The sequence below is a fragment of the Penicillium chermesinum genome (genome assembly GCF_028974085.1).
Source record: "Penicillium chermesinum strain IBT 19713 chromosome Unknown utg000002l:1.0-5270490.0:1.0-5274688.0, whole genome shotgun sequence".
Classification (NCBI taxonomy): domain Eukaryota; kingdom Fungi; phylum Ascomycota; class Eurotiomycetes; order Eurotiales; family Aspergillaceae; genus Penicillium; species Penicillium chermesinum.
The window spans coordinates 547459-563029 of NW_026695312.1; the positions used below are offsets into that span (position 1 = coordinate 547459).

The 15571-nt window shown below is 51.9% G+C and overlaps 6 protein-coding genes across 6 annotated transcripts; 2 read left to right on the forward strand and 4 right to left on the reverse strand.

Annotated features, from left to right (window-relative positions):
• Nucleotides 1–85: 85 nt before the first annotated feature.
• Nucleotides 86–1483, reverse strand: N7468_000990 (Zn(II)2Cys6 transcription factor domain-containing protein; the record flags this gene model as incomplete). Its single annotated transcript, XM_058470287.1, has 1 exon — nucleotides 86–1483. One exon carries the CDS (start codon nucleotides 1481–1483, stop codon nucleotides 86–88), a length of 1398 nt encoding a protein of 465 aa, XP_058333428.1.
• A 1027-nt stretch (nucleotides 1484–2510) lies between these two features.
• Nucleotides 2511–3514, reverse strand: N7468_000991 (uncharacterized protein; the record flags this gene model as incomplete). Its single annotated transcript, XM_058470288.1, has 3 exons — nucleotides 2511–3241; nucleotides 3291–3414; nucleotides 3476–3514. 3 exons carry the CDS (start codon nucleotides 3512–3514, stop codon nucleotides 2511–2513), a joined length of 894 nt encoding a protein of 297 aa, XP_058333429.1.
• A 1744-nt stretch (nucleotides 3515–5258) lies between these two features.
• On the forward strand, nucleotides 5259–5465 carry N7468_000992 (uncharacterized protein; the record flags this gene model as incomplete). Its single annotated transcript, XM_058470289.1, has 1 exon — nucleotides 5259–5465. One exon carries the CDS (start codon nucleotides 5259–5261, stop codon nucleotides 5463–5465), a length of 207 nt encoding a protein of 68 aa, XP_058333430.1.
• Nucleotides 5466–5951: 486 nt separating this feature from the next.
• Nucleotides 5952–7284, reverse strand: N7468_000993 (cyclin family protein; the record flags this gene model as incomplete). The annotated part of the gene is made up of 2 exons (XM_058470290.1): nucleotides 5952–6552; nucleotides 6617–7284. 2 exons carry the CDS (start codon nucleotides 7282–7284, stop codon nucleotides 5952–5954), a joined length of 1269 nt encoding a protein of 422 aa, XP_058333431.1.
• Nucleotides 7285–10245: 2961 nt separating this feature from the next.
• On the reverse strand, nucleotides 10246–11056 carry xgeA (putative endoglucanase; the record flags this gene model as incomplete). The annotated part of the gene is made up of 2 exons (XM_058470291.1): nucleotides 10246–10642; nucleotides 10701–11056. The coding sequence occupies 2 exons, from the start codon at nucleotides 11054–11056 to the stop codon at nucleotides 10246–10248; spliced, it is 753 nt and encodes a 250-aa protein (XP_058333432.1).
• Nucleotides 11057–13952: 2896 nt separating this feature from the next.
• N7468_000995 (uncharacterized protein) lies at nucleotides 13953–15036 on the forward strand (the record flags this gene model as incomplete). The annotated part of the gene is made up of 2 exons (XM_058470292.1): nucleotides 13953–14505; nucleotides 14570–15036. 2 exons carry the CDS (start codon nucleotides 13953–13955, stop codon nucleotides 15034–15036), a joined length of 1020 nt encoding a protein of 339 aa, XP_058333433.1.
• Nucleotides 15037–15571: the final 535 nt, after the last annotated feature.

Here is a 15571-nt window from a genome sequence, read left to right on the forward strand (position 1 = left end):
ATATCAAACAAGATAAATACTATGGATTATCTGGAAGAATAAATTAAAAAAAAAAAAAGCAGGATCTTCAATTATCATACGACCATCATTTAGACTCACACAAGTACCTGCCGAGCTCGAACCAACAAAACGAGTGGTCGAGATCCCTGGCGTTCCAAACCGCGATCAAGCGAGCGTGAAATTTGATCTGCGACTGGCGTGAAAATGTAATGATCTCCGGCATTCTGGATATTGCGTGCCCCCTTGACTCCGCGTCCACAATTTCGAAACATGCAGCCAAGTATGCAAGCGCGGTACATGGAACGGACCGCCCGGTGCGCTCAAGGAGCATTTCGAATTCGGCAATGATAGCCTGCGATACTCTGCTCGCGGCATGATCTTTTCTGCCGTAGGGATGTTGGAGTCGGTGAATAATGAGGAGCCCCAGTAGCCGGAGGATCCTGGCTTGGGCGAGGATGCCAACGGCCTCGGATTGAGAGAACCGGCGGAGAAGGTCCGGTGGAGGTGAGGGCTGCCATTTTTCGAGGGCACTGCTTAATTCTGTCAACCGATCAGCTCGTTCATGGCTCTCTACACCCGGACTTGTTCTCATGCAGCTGCTGATTTGGCAGATATCGTAAAGGAGAGGAAAGATGGGATAGCTAATCCCGACATAGCGGTCCACGACTTCACTGCGACCGTCGGTATTTACCCTCATCGCGGGCGTTTCGGATCTCAAGAGACACTCGAAGGTTTCGGTGCAAATCAGGCACATCAGGAAGTCTGTCAACACCGATCGAGGTGGCAAGAAGCGCTCATATTGTGGCTCCACCAGGCTTAGTATGTAGTGCGAGATAAGAGATGGATGGCCCTCGGCGACGTGCATGGCAAACGTCGTCAAGGACATCCCAAGGACGAGCACGGTACCCAGATCGGTCGCATTCGAGATCCGGCACGAGCGAAGAGAGACTGCCCGGGCAGCTCGCTCGTAGGCGATCTCCATGCTCGTGCCGGCGTACTCGGCCTCATGGTCACCAAAGAGAACTGCCGCACACGCGACGGCTGCATCCTTGAGAGGCGACGTCGGCTTCATGATGCTCTGCATGAAGGCCACATGATGCGACTGGTAGAAGCTCGGCCCTACCAGGAATTTGTCCAGGGGCGATGATCCTTCGCCGTCTTTCATCAAGTTCACAAAGTGCATCTCCCAGGCGTCAAGCCCCGGCAGCATGGCCGTATTGCTGCCAAGTCCTGCATTGTATAACGGCAGATCATCTACATAGCCGCTGATGCAGGCGGCTTCGGTGGCATTGGGCAGGGTATACGCTAATCGCCGGGCGAAACGCGATTTCCGACCTGTCTTGGTGATATCTCGCCTCGTCTCGCATTTCTGGCTGAGCCGGGCGCATCTCTCACAGGGTCGCTTGGGGTCCAGTCTGCGGCATTTCTCTTTGACAGCGTGGCAGTGGTCGCAGGCTCGTTTTATCTGCCGATTGGATAACATCCTCACGCCAAGGTGATTAGAGTGATTAGCACACGCCACGGGCTCATAATATAGTACAGAATCCTGGGATTCGCTTGGGACGGACAGCAGTCCTAGGCATGCGATGTCATTATGCGTTCCTCCCCGGGTATTTCCCCCTTTTCCCATGGAAAACTTCCTCTACAGGGACAAAGAAACATGAGGGGGGGAAAAGGCGAGATAACCTCGGGTGGACCTAACTATTTAGTCCAGACATCGCGACGGCGTTTAGGCACCCCGATAAGCCTTTGCGGGGAAACGGAGACCAGCGTCTTTTGAGAATCTTGGCCATTCAAGCGTTGTACTCTACGGCGACCTCAGGCCAGTTCGAGCATAGAGCTGAACGCTGTAGCTTGACCTAAACATCATTTTGAGGCTCCGAGTTGCCCCTGTATGCAGTGCGCTTTTTTTAGGAATAGGTGTGGGGATAGAGGCAGAATATCGACGATCGTCCGAAGACTCATGATTCATTCATTCGGGGAGGTAGTACAGAGGTGTCGAGTAGATTCCAGTTTTAGGGCATCTCGGGAGCGACTGAATGGTATAAGGAGCTGACAGAGAAAGATCGACTAGACACCATAGAGTACCGCATCGAAGTGCGCCTGAGTGCGTACGACCTCGGAAGACAAATTTTAGATGACAACTTGTTATCCGTTCCGACCATATGCCTTATTGGCTCCTGCGAGGAACCCTGACCGGCTTGAAAGCTAATCACAAATGAGAACGACTGGGCCAAGTCAGAACCTGCCAGGGTTTGCTAGATACACCTCCTAGTGCAGTAGACTGGGAAAGTTTTGCGAACTTTCTGACATTGTTCTATAAAGTATATGAGGCCAGCCGTATGTGGTGTTCCAGCCAAGATCGTACAGGCCATCATGACTTATCTCTAAATCCACAGCTGAAGACAGACAAAGCTGCCCATTCCACACCATCAACATTGTACTATTCAATTGGTAGGACCAAGGGAGAGGGTATTCATCCATCCCTCACAACCAATTCCAAGGTCTCTTCAGAGACGATCCTCCCGGCTAAACTTGCCAGCTCCCACCAAATACGAGCGAAAATGGAAGTCCAACCCAATACGCTCAATCTCCTCCCGCTCCTCTGGGGCAAGCATGAATGTACTGCTTTGGAGATACTCATGAAGTCTCGACTCTTCGGTTGCAGTAATCACAACTCCATATCCGCGATCCAGCTGCCATCGCATGAGAATATTATCTGCAGAAACCCCATATTTCGCAGCAAGGGTCTGAAGGTACCTAGATAACGGTTTACTACCACTATCCTCCACCTTGAGGAGAGGAACCAGCGGTCCGTAGCTGAACGTCTTCGTGCCATGCTCTCGCATCAGCTGGTTTAGTTCGCGGCGCTGGAGATACGGGTGACATTCCATCTGGTTCACGGCAGGAGGCACTTTGCAGGTATTGTAGATGGGCACGAGGTCCACGGGCCGGAAATTGGAGACCCCAATGGAGCGAGCCAGGCCTTTTTCACGGAGTGCTTCCATTTGTGCCCAGGCGGCCTGTATCTGCTCTGCGGTTTTGTACTCGAACGGTGCGTGGATGAGGTATAGGTCCACATAGTCAAGTTGGAGTCTTTGGAGACTGGCTTTTAACGCTGTTGATGGGTCGTGGGGAAGAGTCATGCACTTGGTGGTGATGTGGATGGAGGAGCGGGATACATGCATCTCGTGTTCCAGCTCCTTGATAGCAACCCCGAGGTCTTTCTCAGTGCCATAGCCTAGATGTGATGGTTAACCAAGGCGCAAGGCGGAGCACGTCGGGGTAACCACCATCAGAGCAATCAAGGTGGGTAAAACCTGCGCCAACAGCCATCTTGATAGTGTCCACGACCTTTCGACTGACACCCCCGTCGCCGCCTTTTGACCAGGATGACCCGAGCCCAAATGCAATCTGCGCATGTCAAATCCTTGGTCAATCATGGACTGCCTTGTTTGTGCCAATTGCGGCTTACTTGTGGTGCTTGATGGCCATCGATTGAGATCACCGGCATTCTTGTGACACGAGCCATGCCGAGCGAATGAGCTTCTTCGCAATGGGCTTAAAGTCCAGCAAATCCAAGAGGTAATTCCAGCACGAACTTTGATTGGAAGTTTCTGGCCCAAAGCCATTGCGGGTGCAACCCGTGAGGGGTAATGCCCCACTTCGTGATACGGACGATTCGCCCGGGCAAGTATCCATTCTATAGAGTAAAATAAAAGCCTCCTAAAGACAGGAATGGTAAATGACATGACACTCCCTCTGCGAAACATCGATCAGGACGGCATCTGTAAAGCAACATGGCCCTTCTGGCATGCGAAGGACACGATCCATCCAGACTCGAGGTCCTTCGGGTTAACCTGATCATTATGCATCTTTATTTTCCCTTTGCAGAACGCAAATCCAGAAATGCAAATGACCCACATTCGTAGTTTGAGAGATTAACAGATCGTGGGAGGGCAGGGCCAACAGCCCGACCCAACAGCCCCCAAACCCTACCCCCCTCCCCCGGGCGCAGGATCACGATTCAGCCCCAGCCTCTCAAGCCCTTTCAATGGGTTTGACTTCAGCGCCAACCCTTCAATCGACCATGTAGGCTCCTTTGATTCGCCGCCAGGGGGACCTACATGAGGCCTCATTGCATGACCAACCAAGTGGACCAAACGGCGTCCGCGAAATGGCGAATCTCGCCGGACTCCGAAATTCAAGATAAGCACAGAATGGCCCCAATTCTTCGGCACATTCGCCCTTTAAGTAGAGTTGATCCCCCCCCACGAAAGGCCTCCGCCTAGAAACCACCTATGGGCAGCGCACATCTCGTTCTGCGAACCTCAACTTGACCAAGGCGCTGGTAAGCTTAAAGTGATATCGCACACGCTCCTGGGGCCCTCTGTCTAACCGCACTTTTGGGAAAAGGCAGCAGGTCTATTCTGGAAATCGGCCTGCTGCTAAACGGACGATCCCACCATGGCTGCACACTTGAAGGCCCAGCAGGCCCCTGTGGCCATGCGGTGGATGGCGACTCTTCTAAAAGCGACCCACGTGGATCCGTTGGTCTCGGTACGACGTGGAACTATTGACATGTTTCGGGCCATGCATCTAACAGCCCACTAGCTTCAGATTTATTATTTGATCTTGGCGGGGTTCCTGCAGGGGGTTCCTTTTGTGTATAGGCGGTTGGCCCGGCTGCAACTACTCCGGATTTGAGACACTCTCAGGGTTTCCGTGCGGGTTGCAGGAGACTGGCTTCAGATTAGACGCAGTGAGTTCTCGTAAGCTGTCCCTCGTGTGGTGGTATTGTGTCCTTGCGGCGCACAAGGTTTCGGTTTATTTTGCAGAAGTCTGCCATCCAAGGATTATTCATGTCGGGGACAATCTTCCGGTGTCAGTAGTCAATAATCAGACTTCACTTATTTCGAACATGGGCTCATTCCTTGTCTGAATGTTCTAGGTGTGGACAGTGAGACCGGAATGGCTCCGGCAGAGTAGGTTGTAGAGTGAGGGAGCCGCGCCAGATAACTGCCATTTCCGCAAGGTAGTACAGGAGTAGAATAGAGAGCTCAAGGCATCTGCACCTATGAATCGGATGCCTTCATCCTGAGTGACAACCGGGCGCGAGGAAAGGAGACGCCGAGTATTATGAATCAGAAGGCAGCAATAAACCCCCTGAGATGCAACGTTACCAGGAACAGAAGACACTAAGGTGTTTCCCGCTTCGTTTTCCTCTGTATTGGATGAAGGGGGCCATCCCTACCAACATGTCCAGCGTACCAAGCACAAGGGCCTACGAGTCGGTAGTACCAGGTATTCGGGTGCCACGAAAAGGCATGAAGGCCGGAGTGGGTACATACCGATCTGAAGGCAACAGCACGCCACTGAAATCCCTGGTGGAGATCAATGTCATCAAGGTAATTGGGATCAGCTTATCCTACAATGCGCCTTCAGGGAAATCTGTCATCTTGTAAATGGTGTATCATTATCGGGCACATCCCACAGACCGATGAAAAAAAGGGATAAGTACATCCATAATACATGCAAAAAAAAAAAAACGTCTAAGGTCATCCTGTCCCAACCAAGTGTCCAAGAACCTGATCCGATACCCCAAGACCTAACCCCAAAAAAAGGAGAAACAAGAAAACCAATCGAACGCCCATGCCAGCCAAGAGAATGCAATGTATAGTGAGTGAAGGAAAGACGAGAAAGGCACATGTCTCGCGACTCGAACGACATGACAGTAGATACGGACAAAAGAGGCCCAGCATTGTGAACGAAGGGTATTATCACCAAGTATGTGTATCAACGGAGAAATGCTTTTTTGCCAAGAAGCGGTAATACAAGTAGGTAAGGTGTGAGAGAGAAGGGGGAAGGGTCTGCAGAGAAAAGCAAAAAAAAAAGGGGGGGAAATCAAAAGATGCGTACAGGGCCAACGATGAGAAAGAGACCAGCTCAACTCAAGCGTGAGGGCGGCTCATACGAACACCCATATAGGAGCCAGTGGCGGAAGCGATGAAGCGGGCGACGAAGCCGCTAGTCGAGTGGTTATGCACCTTGACCTTCTTGCTAGGCTGACGGATAGGCTCAAGAGGCTGCTTGACATCAAGAGCGCCGACGTTGACGTAGCTGTAGTTCAGGGAGGAAACCGATGGGCTGGTGCTTGGGTCCGTCACCATGACATCGTCGTTTCCATGGGAGGAGCAAGTGCTGATGCTCGCGGGCGTGCCACGAGAGCTGGGAGCGACGCTCGATGAGCGAGAGCAGAGCGAGTTGAAGGTCTCGGCATGAGACAAGCCGGGGACGTCACGGATAGAAGGGGGTGAGATAGACCGGGTAGGTCGGTGGGGAGAGGCTCGCTGACGGTTGTAAGGGGCGTACCGGTCGCTGTCGGCAGTGACTGGGGGAGAAGTGTTGTTGCTGTGAATGCCGGGGCAAGACACATGGCTAGGAAGGCGACGGAGCGAGTTGTCAACGGCATGGCGGTTGTTGGCTCGGCTTTCCAGTTTCTGACGACGAAGGCGGCTGGCCAGCAGATCCGCAGATGCGTGAAGTCGACGCCTGTAGGTAGGGGGGAAAACCAAATTAGATGAGAGCAATTATTCCAAACATGAGATGAACATACCATTCACGATGTTGTTGTTGCTTGCGCTGAAGCTCGGCCTCGGCCTTCCGCTCCTGTTCCCGGGCCTCCATCCGCTGGCGGATAGGAGACAGGAAGGGCTCCAGATGAACCAGGAGATCCTCCTCGGTCACACGGGTGTCCCAGTCCAGGAGGAAGAGCAGCTGACGCTCCATCAAGTTGACCTCTGGGAGGGAGAACCCGAAGCCTTCATAGCCCTTGACGGCGGTGTAACGCGCCCAGTGCTTGTTTTTGGGGCTCGAATCATTCAGGTTCTTGGCGGCAAGGATAAGAGAGGCAAGGAAGATACGATGGACAGTACATCGCATGCCCTTCGCGACGGGAGGGAGCCGAGCACGCAGGCGACCGAGGTACACGAGCGAGCTCATGAGGGTGGGCACCTGCACCTGGGACCGGGTGATGAGGGAAGCAATGAACGCTTCGGTAGGGGGAAGCGGTGGCATCGAGTCCATTGGGTCCACCGGAGGGGTGGATGGAGGGGTGGGTTGGCCATGCTGGTTGACGGTGTTGGTCACATGGGGCTCGCATCGGATGACCAGAGAGGCCTGCTGGGCCAGGTAGGTCACCATCTCACGGGTGACTCGGTGGGTGACGAATTCATCCAAAGCTGCTCGGTTGAGAGCCGAGCTCTCCAAGTTGGTGGCAAACATAATGATGGAAAACAACGTATAACAAGGGAACCCAATGTTCTAATCCAATTCTATAGTCGAGCAAAGAAAAAAGTTGCTGAGGGCGGCTTCGTGGGATATAACTTCGGTCGAGACGTACTTCCAAAGGCGAGAAGATGGGTGGTCGAAAAAGTGAATGATGTGAAGTCCAAAAAAAAAAAAATCCAGGAATCCCCCAGATGAATTACTAGTAAATGAACCCAACGTCTGCGGGGGTGAAGAAAGGACTTGAATTCCTGACCAGCAGGATGAATGGCGAGTGAAGTAGTCGAGATGAGAAGGAATGCGGCGGCAAGGATAGTCGAGGTTGTCGTGTCAACCCTCTTATCGTGCGATAACCCTAACTGGGAGACCCTCGAAGGACTGAAACCTGGCGGTGCGGAGAATTTCTACCGAGAGACACGCCCACTGAATTATGGGCAATAGATTGCAATGGATTGGAGACACAATTAGATGGACCTATCGCTCGCAGAGTCGATGAGGGGGAAGGCAGCAATTAAAAAATGAACAGCAAAGACCAAAGGAGTGGTGACGACGATGGGCATGTGGATTAATCCCGTGAAGAATTCAGAGGCGTGGGAATCCCACGACTAGTTATAGCTCCGGTATGCGCCATCCATTGAGTGGCAGGCGGCTGGAGGGGGTCCTGCCAGGAGCTGCAAGGTTCCTGGGACCAGTCAGCGGCCTAGAGGGGAGGGAAGGGGTCGCGGCGAACCAGAGTGAACCTGCATAGTTGGATCTGAGATGCTCGAACCTTTTGGCGCGCGGAGTCCTGAGACGGGGCCCACGGGCCAAACGGGCTTGTGCAGCCTGATTTGCTCCAGCAGATTGAGTGGATTCTAGGCTGGGAATGTATCGGACTTGTAGAGTTCCTCCCGGGACTATTGCCTGCGGTCTATCAAGTTCGGTGCTTTTTTGGCTTTTTTCCCCCCCTAGATTCGCCAACCATTTGACATGCTAGAGGCTTTTTTTTCCCCCCTGCTTTTTGCCAGCATCATTCTACATGTTCGCCCGTTCTCTCATGGCTTTCGTGGACCCCCTTCAGCTATGCGAAACGCGAAATGCGAGCCTAGTCACGTCCCCCCGAAATAGAACCGTCAAGCGCCTAACAAATCAATGGATCTGGGACGATCCAGAGGACGTTGGGTCCCAGGAGATCAGCCGGGAGCTCCACTACAGACCCGCGGGTGGGGTCCCCCCATCCCACAAATCACTTTCTCCCCTCCGTCCCCTGTGAGCAGGAGCAGGGGCCGCGATAGACTTTCTGTTCCCATGAAACTCGCGACCGTCTCAGGACGGAAGACGCGGGGGGAACCGTGGGACCATGCCAGGTCAGATTCCTCCCTCCAACACGTCCCGTAGAATACTTCAAAGTTCATTCCTTGAATCGGCGTATTCTGGACGCGCATATACGAGATTACCAACAGCTCCAACAGCTCGCCACCCTGCCAGCTGCCGAAGGGGGGGGCCAAAAGAAGCTCTCCGTTCTCCAACCTCCAGGATCATACCGGGGTCAGCTCACATTGGGCCGGACTAGTGTAGCATGTTCATTGAGTGGATGATCTAGAAGCCCCAAGATTAGCCTATGGCGGTGGTCAGGCAATGTGGCAAGTCGCGTTTCAATTTGGCGCTGGAGCGGAAAGGCCCAATAGTCCGTGCGAAAGGGCAAATGACAGAAATCCCTGTCACACGCGCCACGGGGGAGTGGGTCGCGTAGCGGATTCGAGGAGAATTTTTGGGACTTGAAGTTCTCATGCGTGAATCATCCGAACTCGTCAGAAGGGAGAGATCCTGCTGTCCTGCTGTCCTGCGCTCCTGCTCTCCTGGTTCGAGGGGTAAGAAAAAAAAAAAGCGATAGCGTGGCCGCCTCACATATGAGGGGTGTCGAGTTTGAAAGCCCTGATTCCATAGAGTTTGCCCCCCAAGTATCCAGGATGAACTATTGGGGGGGGTTGGGCTCGATAGATCGAGGCTTCGGTCTCCCCGGCAGATTTGCCTCTGCGCTTTCCTCCGAGCTCAGATTAGGACTATCGATGCATTGTCTGCAGTGCTCCGCCTGTACGACCTGCAGTAGGTCTGCGTCGGTAGATTGCCCCCCCCTGTTCCGCTAAAAAAAGCAACCGGATGGGTCCTTCGTACGGTCGCATCGACTACACACAAATAGCTCTTAAGCGCCTTCCCCCCAGTCCATGAGTTCCCCTCTCCCCCGCCAGGCGCTTACAACTCGCAGTTCTTCACGCTATCCGTCTCGCTGGGACAGGAACGCTGTCGATGCTAAATAAAGAAGATCTAACGGCCATGATAAATCTATTGATAGAAACCTCGCTATTCTTAGAACCCCTACGCGCCCGGGATGTCCTGTTGATCGGTGGTGACGTGCATCCATGCTAGAATCGACGTCGCCTGCTACATCGCGCTGGAAGGGTCTTGCCTTCGAAGGGCCGGATTCAATTGTTCTGAAATGCAGTCACTGCCTCCGAAGGCGGGCGTCTCGCTGATGCGACATGGAAAGAGTGGCATGGGCGGAACCGGGTCTCTCGATCTCCGTTTTTGGGCAGACCAACAGCATTATTGCACCAATTGTGATGGTCGCGGGCGAACACCAGAGCGCTTGAAACACGCCTCGGTTTCAGCTAGTGAAGGTTCCTACGTTTCAAGAGGCGTCAACCACGACATCGAGTTTCAGGGCTTGGGCTAATGGGTCCCATTGGAACCCCACTTTGGATGAAACAGTACCACGCTTAGTCCCAAGTGAGCTTCTAGTTCTCTAAGGTTTCGCACGTCACTGGTGTCGAGTGTGTTCGGTTCTAGGTTTCAACAGTGACGTAGATCATGCAATGCATTTCCAACGTAATTGCTATGTACTCATACTACGCGTATGCCAAGGGTTTGACTCTCAACTCGGGGCATTTACATGAGAACCTGCTCAAGACTGCTCAAGACTTATTCAACAGACACGGAGTAGGAAGAGACGGTGAGGTCCGCGGTACCAGTGAATGGCTCCGTTCCAGCCTGCACAGCAATCAAATACAAGTTCGAGCTCAATCCTTCGTGCTCAATCAAGTAGGTGAAGAAGTCCAGCAGATCACCGGAGAAAGACTCCGTTGTCGACGTGGCGACGAAGCTGTAGACGGTCGTGTCGCCATTGGGTCCAGAGTACAGACGGAAAGACACGCCGCCGATGGTGGTAGTAGCAATGGGTGAGCCAGAAGACGAGATAGGCCCCGCACCTCCCAAAGCCGCGAGCCAGACCATGATCTCGTATTCATTGGAGCCGCTGGCACTTGAACTCAAGAACATGTCATACGCAACATCGGCAGTGATGCCGGTCGTGGAATAGCTATGTTGGGAGTCAGTATCCTGTCCGGACTTGTGCTCAAGGTCCTGTCGTGTCTTACCTCCATTTCCAGGTTGAAGGGATACTTTTGATGCTTCCCAGCGTCTTGGCTGTGAAGCGCAGCGCAGCGTTCGCATAGCTCTTGACCTGGCTGGCAGAGCCTGACCAGGACCAGGAGGTATGCCACGAAATGGTGTTTCCGCTCAACGAATCAATCCCGGTGCACTGCTTGCCCGAGGGGTCGGAGCTTTGGCCCCACAGATTGTTGTAGAGGATGTAGCTTCCAGTGGTGGTCGCTGCCCATTGCTCGCAGGAGTCGGCTCGGCGGCTCAACGAATTGGTGGGAAGGGGTGATCCGGTGCTGAGGCCAGCCAGCGACAGAGACAGAACCGAAAGAAGAGCGGTCAAGGACTTCATGGTAATTGGCTTTTATTGGATTGGGATAACCAAGTATCGTGGACGCGCTCCTGGACTCGGACGCATGATGGCGTTCAATCTGGTTTTATGCGGGCTGCTCGATGCCCTCTGGAAGTTTCTCCACTAGCGTTTGGCTTCGGCGGGTCAAGATCCTTGTCTCATATTATCATCTCCGACGTGTTTTTTCTTGCAATGGAACCTCGAGACCTTAACGGTATGGATTAATGCCGTCGATTTTGTGCGGGGTGGTGCAAATGGGGATAAATGAACCCCTCGCTTCGCCACATAACGGCCATGATCTTCAAGGTTGCATTTTTTTTCCACGACTTGGAGATTCCTCGAGGAAGAGTTAAGTTGCGAGCTGCTTTGCAGTTTGTGGAATATTTTCACCCGATGACCGCGGACCTGAGACAACGGCGTTGAGCCGAAGTGGAGGCGTCCTTCAACACGAAGATTATAACCGAGCGATCGTAAATTGGTGAATGGACAACCCTCCGAGTCCAGGTGTGAACTGGCACAGATTGAACGCGAATCGGTTTGACCAAGTCGAAAGCTTCCTGATAGCCGGTCACCTCAGGCCTGACCATCTCGGATTTATTCGAGATCTTGCCGAGGCTCTGCAAGCACCTCATCCGCAGGTGGTACTAGTCTGTTCACAGGTGAGAGCGACTGGAGTTTGAGGGCTCTTATATGAACAGAAGGACCCCATATCCAAGTGACGTGCAGATAATTGGGTTTTACGAAAGCAGGTGAGTCGACCACACAAAAGTGGATTGGCCACTGCCTTTATAGGTCAGAGAAATTCGCAACTCACGCCATCGCTATTTCTTTGTCTGACAACCCTGTCGGGATCTGTGCTTCGAAAGCTCGAATAAAAATGAGGCCTACGGAGCACACAGACCGTGGAATAAGCCTCGGCGACTATGAATGGCTATGAATGAGAACAAAAGGAAAAGCCCTTGGTTGCCCTGAAATCAGAGTCATCCAAAAGCTTCATCTTTTCCCGGTCCATTTTATCCAGCGAATTCTTCTGGAAAAGAGCACCTACTCACCTGGATAGAAACAAGGCCTGTATTTGGTGTTCAGACGGCGGTTCAAAGGGGGATACACGATGACAGGCTGGTGCGGCGGTGCGTGTCTCCAGCAAGCTTAGCCTGGATTATCCTGCCCTCCTTTCTGCTCTAGTTCACCGTCTTTTCTGTGGCTTATCGCTACCCGAGAATTTCTAAATCTCCTTTCCTTTAGGAGCTTTAATAGACTGTTAACAGTCCCTTCCAGTTGAACTCAACCCTGGCCTCCACAGGCATCTACACTGAATTGCGCAATACATTTTAGGCCTTCAAATCAACACTACTATTACTTATCAAGCATGACCACCTTGAACAATTCATAGAATACGAAGTTATGGCCAAATTTGAGTTTCACATGATGGAAATGTTCCAATTCGGGCTTTTCAAATTTGCAGGTGCCCAGGTGGGGGGATGTGGGCTTTATATATGAAAACATCAATCATGTGACACTTAGAACGTGACAAATATGTCAGAATTTCCCACGTAATACTTGATTTGGCAAGGATTCCGAAGTGCTCCACCATCCTAGCTGCTGTCGCTTCTAGAGGAAGTAATAGTTGAGAGAACTCGTATCTTCGTCCAATTATTTTTATAACCCTCCAGGCAGCTTTCGCTGTTATGTCCAAGTCTTATCTAGTTCACAGGCAAGTCTAGCACATTTTCGAACGAAAACTTGGAATAATCCCTGTCAGGGGTAAGAGCGCAGACTCGAAATTGACTGTACACAGTTTCCTATTATGTCACAAAATCATGTTTGCTTTTGTTCTGCTGTTGGGGCCAAACGCCCCAAAGTATATTCTTACCCTATTCATCCTGACCCTGAAGCATTCGGGCACACGCGAGGCTGATTTGGATATTAGGATGGCTATTCTTTCCATGCAAAGAAGTGATCTGTGGCAAACCACCACTATAGTCCACGCTACAACCCTGTGGCGGATGCTATATCGTCACAATAGTTGAGAGCTTAATTCTTAAGTCTCCGGCTGAGCACGTTGAGTCGTGGACACAACTATGGCGACCGCAAGTCTACTGCTGCAAGTAGCCAAATAAAGAAAGGGGGACTTAGCCGCCTTCGTAATCCTATTTTTGAGCATTATCTTGCCCTCCGTTGATTTCTGTGTGTTGTTCTTTGTTTGAAGACGCCGTATCTAGTTAGTTCTTGCAGGGATTATGAATCTGTTGGTTTCCCGGGCTTGACGAACTTTGGGCGCAGCCACACGAGTCCCGCTACGGCAGACAAGATTAACCCTTTTAGGGATTTAGCGATCTGCCTTGCAACGCCTACCATATCTGTAGTACCAACGCTGGGGTTTGGAAACTGAGCAGCGTTGGAAGTGTGCCTGTCGAGACGGCTGGGAGATAACGTCTTCCAATCAAAATCGATGGTCTTGAAAATATTGCTTTTTCCTATAAGGGGACTAAGAATATTGCTTTTTCTTATAAAGGGGTCTAGGTCCTCTTTGGCCCGTAGTGTTCCAAGGAAAATGGGTTATTACTCCATTTAACTAAATTTTTGTAGAATTTACTCTAGGATTTATCTTGGAAATTTCATAATATTTCACAATTCCTTCAATCCCTGCACACTAGAACTGCACCCTTGACTCGCGTAGTTCGAACACTTTCTCATGCCTTCTTGCCCATAAGTTTGGGTATAAAACCCATTTCCTCCCCTTTACGCCTTCTCGCTTCGCAAAAAACTGTCACATATTTCCTCCTGGGGGTGAACCTTTCCCCCAAACACCCTTACTTCAATCATATCTCTTGAAGACCACATCCTCTCTGTTTGAACAATAACGGGCAACCCGTTTTCGAATAGGATCCATACCATGCCTCAACCGGCCATGGATGTCGTGGAACCCGAACATGAACTGCGAAACTGGAACTGGGTTATGCAAAGAGATGAACATCCTTCGAGAAGGAATCAAAATCCCTCCCCTCCTTCCATTGTTCGAATCGACCTCAAGCCATTTGAAGCGTTCTGGAGAAATACACTGGACGTACTGGATGAGAATAGAATATTTGCCCTAGACAAGAAGGATAACGCATCTGAGGATATGGATTCACTGATACTCCAGAACATACTATCAAGTTACCTGAGAATCAACGGTCCCAAGGTTTTGGAAACTGATGACAGCCCTTTGAACTGGGTGGCAGTGGTTCGTGAAATCCAGGCTCTTGAAAAGTGCTGTACGGATGATGGACCCCCTGTTTGGCGAGGTGCCGTCGATGGATACACTGCGGAGCTGTCAGAGCAACAAATGCAGGGTGTTGGAATGTTCAAGAACATGAAATTTCCCACTGAAAAGGACTGTCAGAAGGAGCGAGAAAAGCTCAGGGAAGTCCGTGAGAAACTTATGTCAGAGTGGGAGCCGATCTGCGGTATGCTTCTTTCTTTATCGGTTCTCTTATATCTCTCTCAGGGCTAATGGGCTGACCCATCCAGAACGTGTAAGGGAAACTCTGGCACAATTAACGAAACGTGAGGCCGCTCTGAATCGTGAGATCCTGCACCATGGAGGAACCACTCCTACACGAGAGGTGCCCCGACCCGCTGAGCCGGCTGTCCAGCCACCAACAAACCCCGATACACTTGCTCCTGAGCCCGATGGAGCGGGAAATGGCCAAACTGGGGGCGATCCAGCTCCGGATGACGCTGCAGGATCTGTCTCGGACTCCGTGCCAATGGAGTTGGATAGCTCGCCGGCTCCTGGTCCATCCATAACCACCGGTGGCTCCTCCAGGGGAAACGTCAGGGGAAAACGCAGCCCGGACGGGCCCTATTGGACCATCCATAATCACCGGTGGCTCCTCCAGGGGAAACGTCAGGGAAAACGCAGCCCGGACGGGCCCTATTGGACCATCCATAACCACCGGTGGCTCCTCCAGAGAAAAGGTCAGGGAAAATCCTGACCGGACGGGCCCTATTAGACAATTAAGTCTTCGCTCCACTGGGCCTGCTCAGCGAGTCCAAAAGCCCACTCCGAGAGTGGGCGCCCACAATAAAAACACACACAAGAAGAAATACCGGCAAGGAACTGAGGAAGAGAAGAAAGCATGGGATTCCCATATTGAAATCTGCACAGCGAATCGCATGTCGGCGAAGGAAACAGCTGCATCGCTCAACGAGAACTTCAACAATATAGACCCACCAGCGGACGAGAGTTTCGTAAATCATCGGAAATCTCAATCGAAGAAGAGCACGCAGAAACCTCAACAGGGTTCGCTGTTCACGATCCCACGGCGCCAGGGACTTGAGCAGAGAAATACGGAGAGCCCCAGAGGACAGAAGACAAATCGTCGGACAGTGGTATTGAAGGCCCCCCCCTTGGAAGTTGTGCGACGTCTCAGGACAGAAAAACTGACTCGTGATGAGCTCTAGAGATTCTCGTCCATTCAACAGCCACTAAACACGCCATCCGCTGGAGATACTTCGGCGCGATCGCCG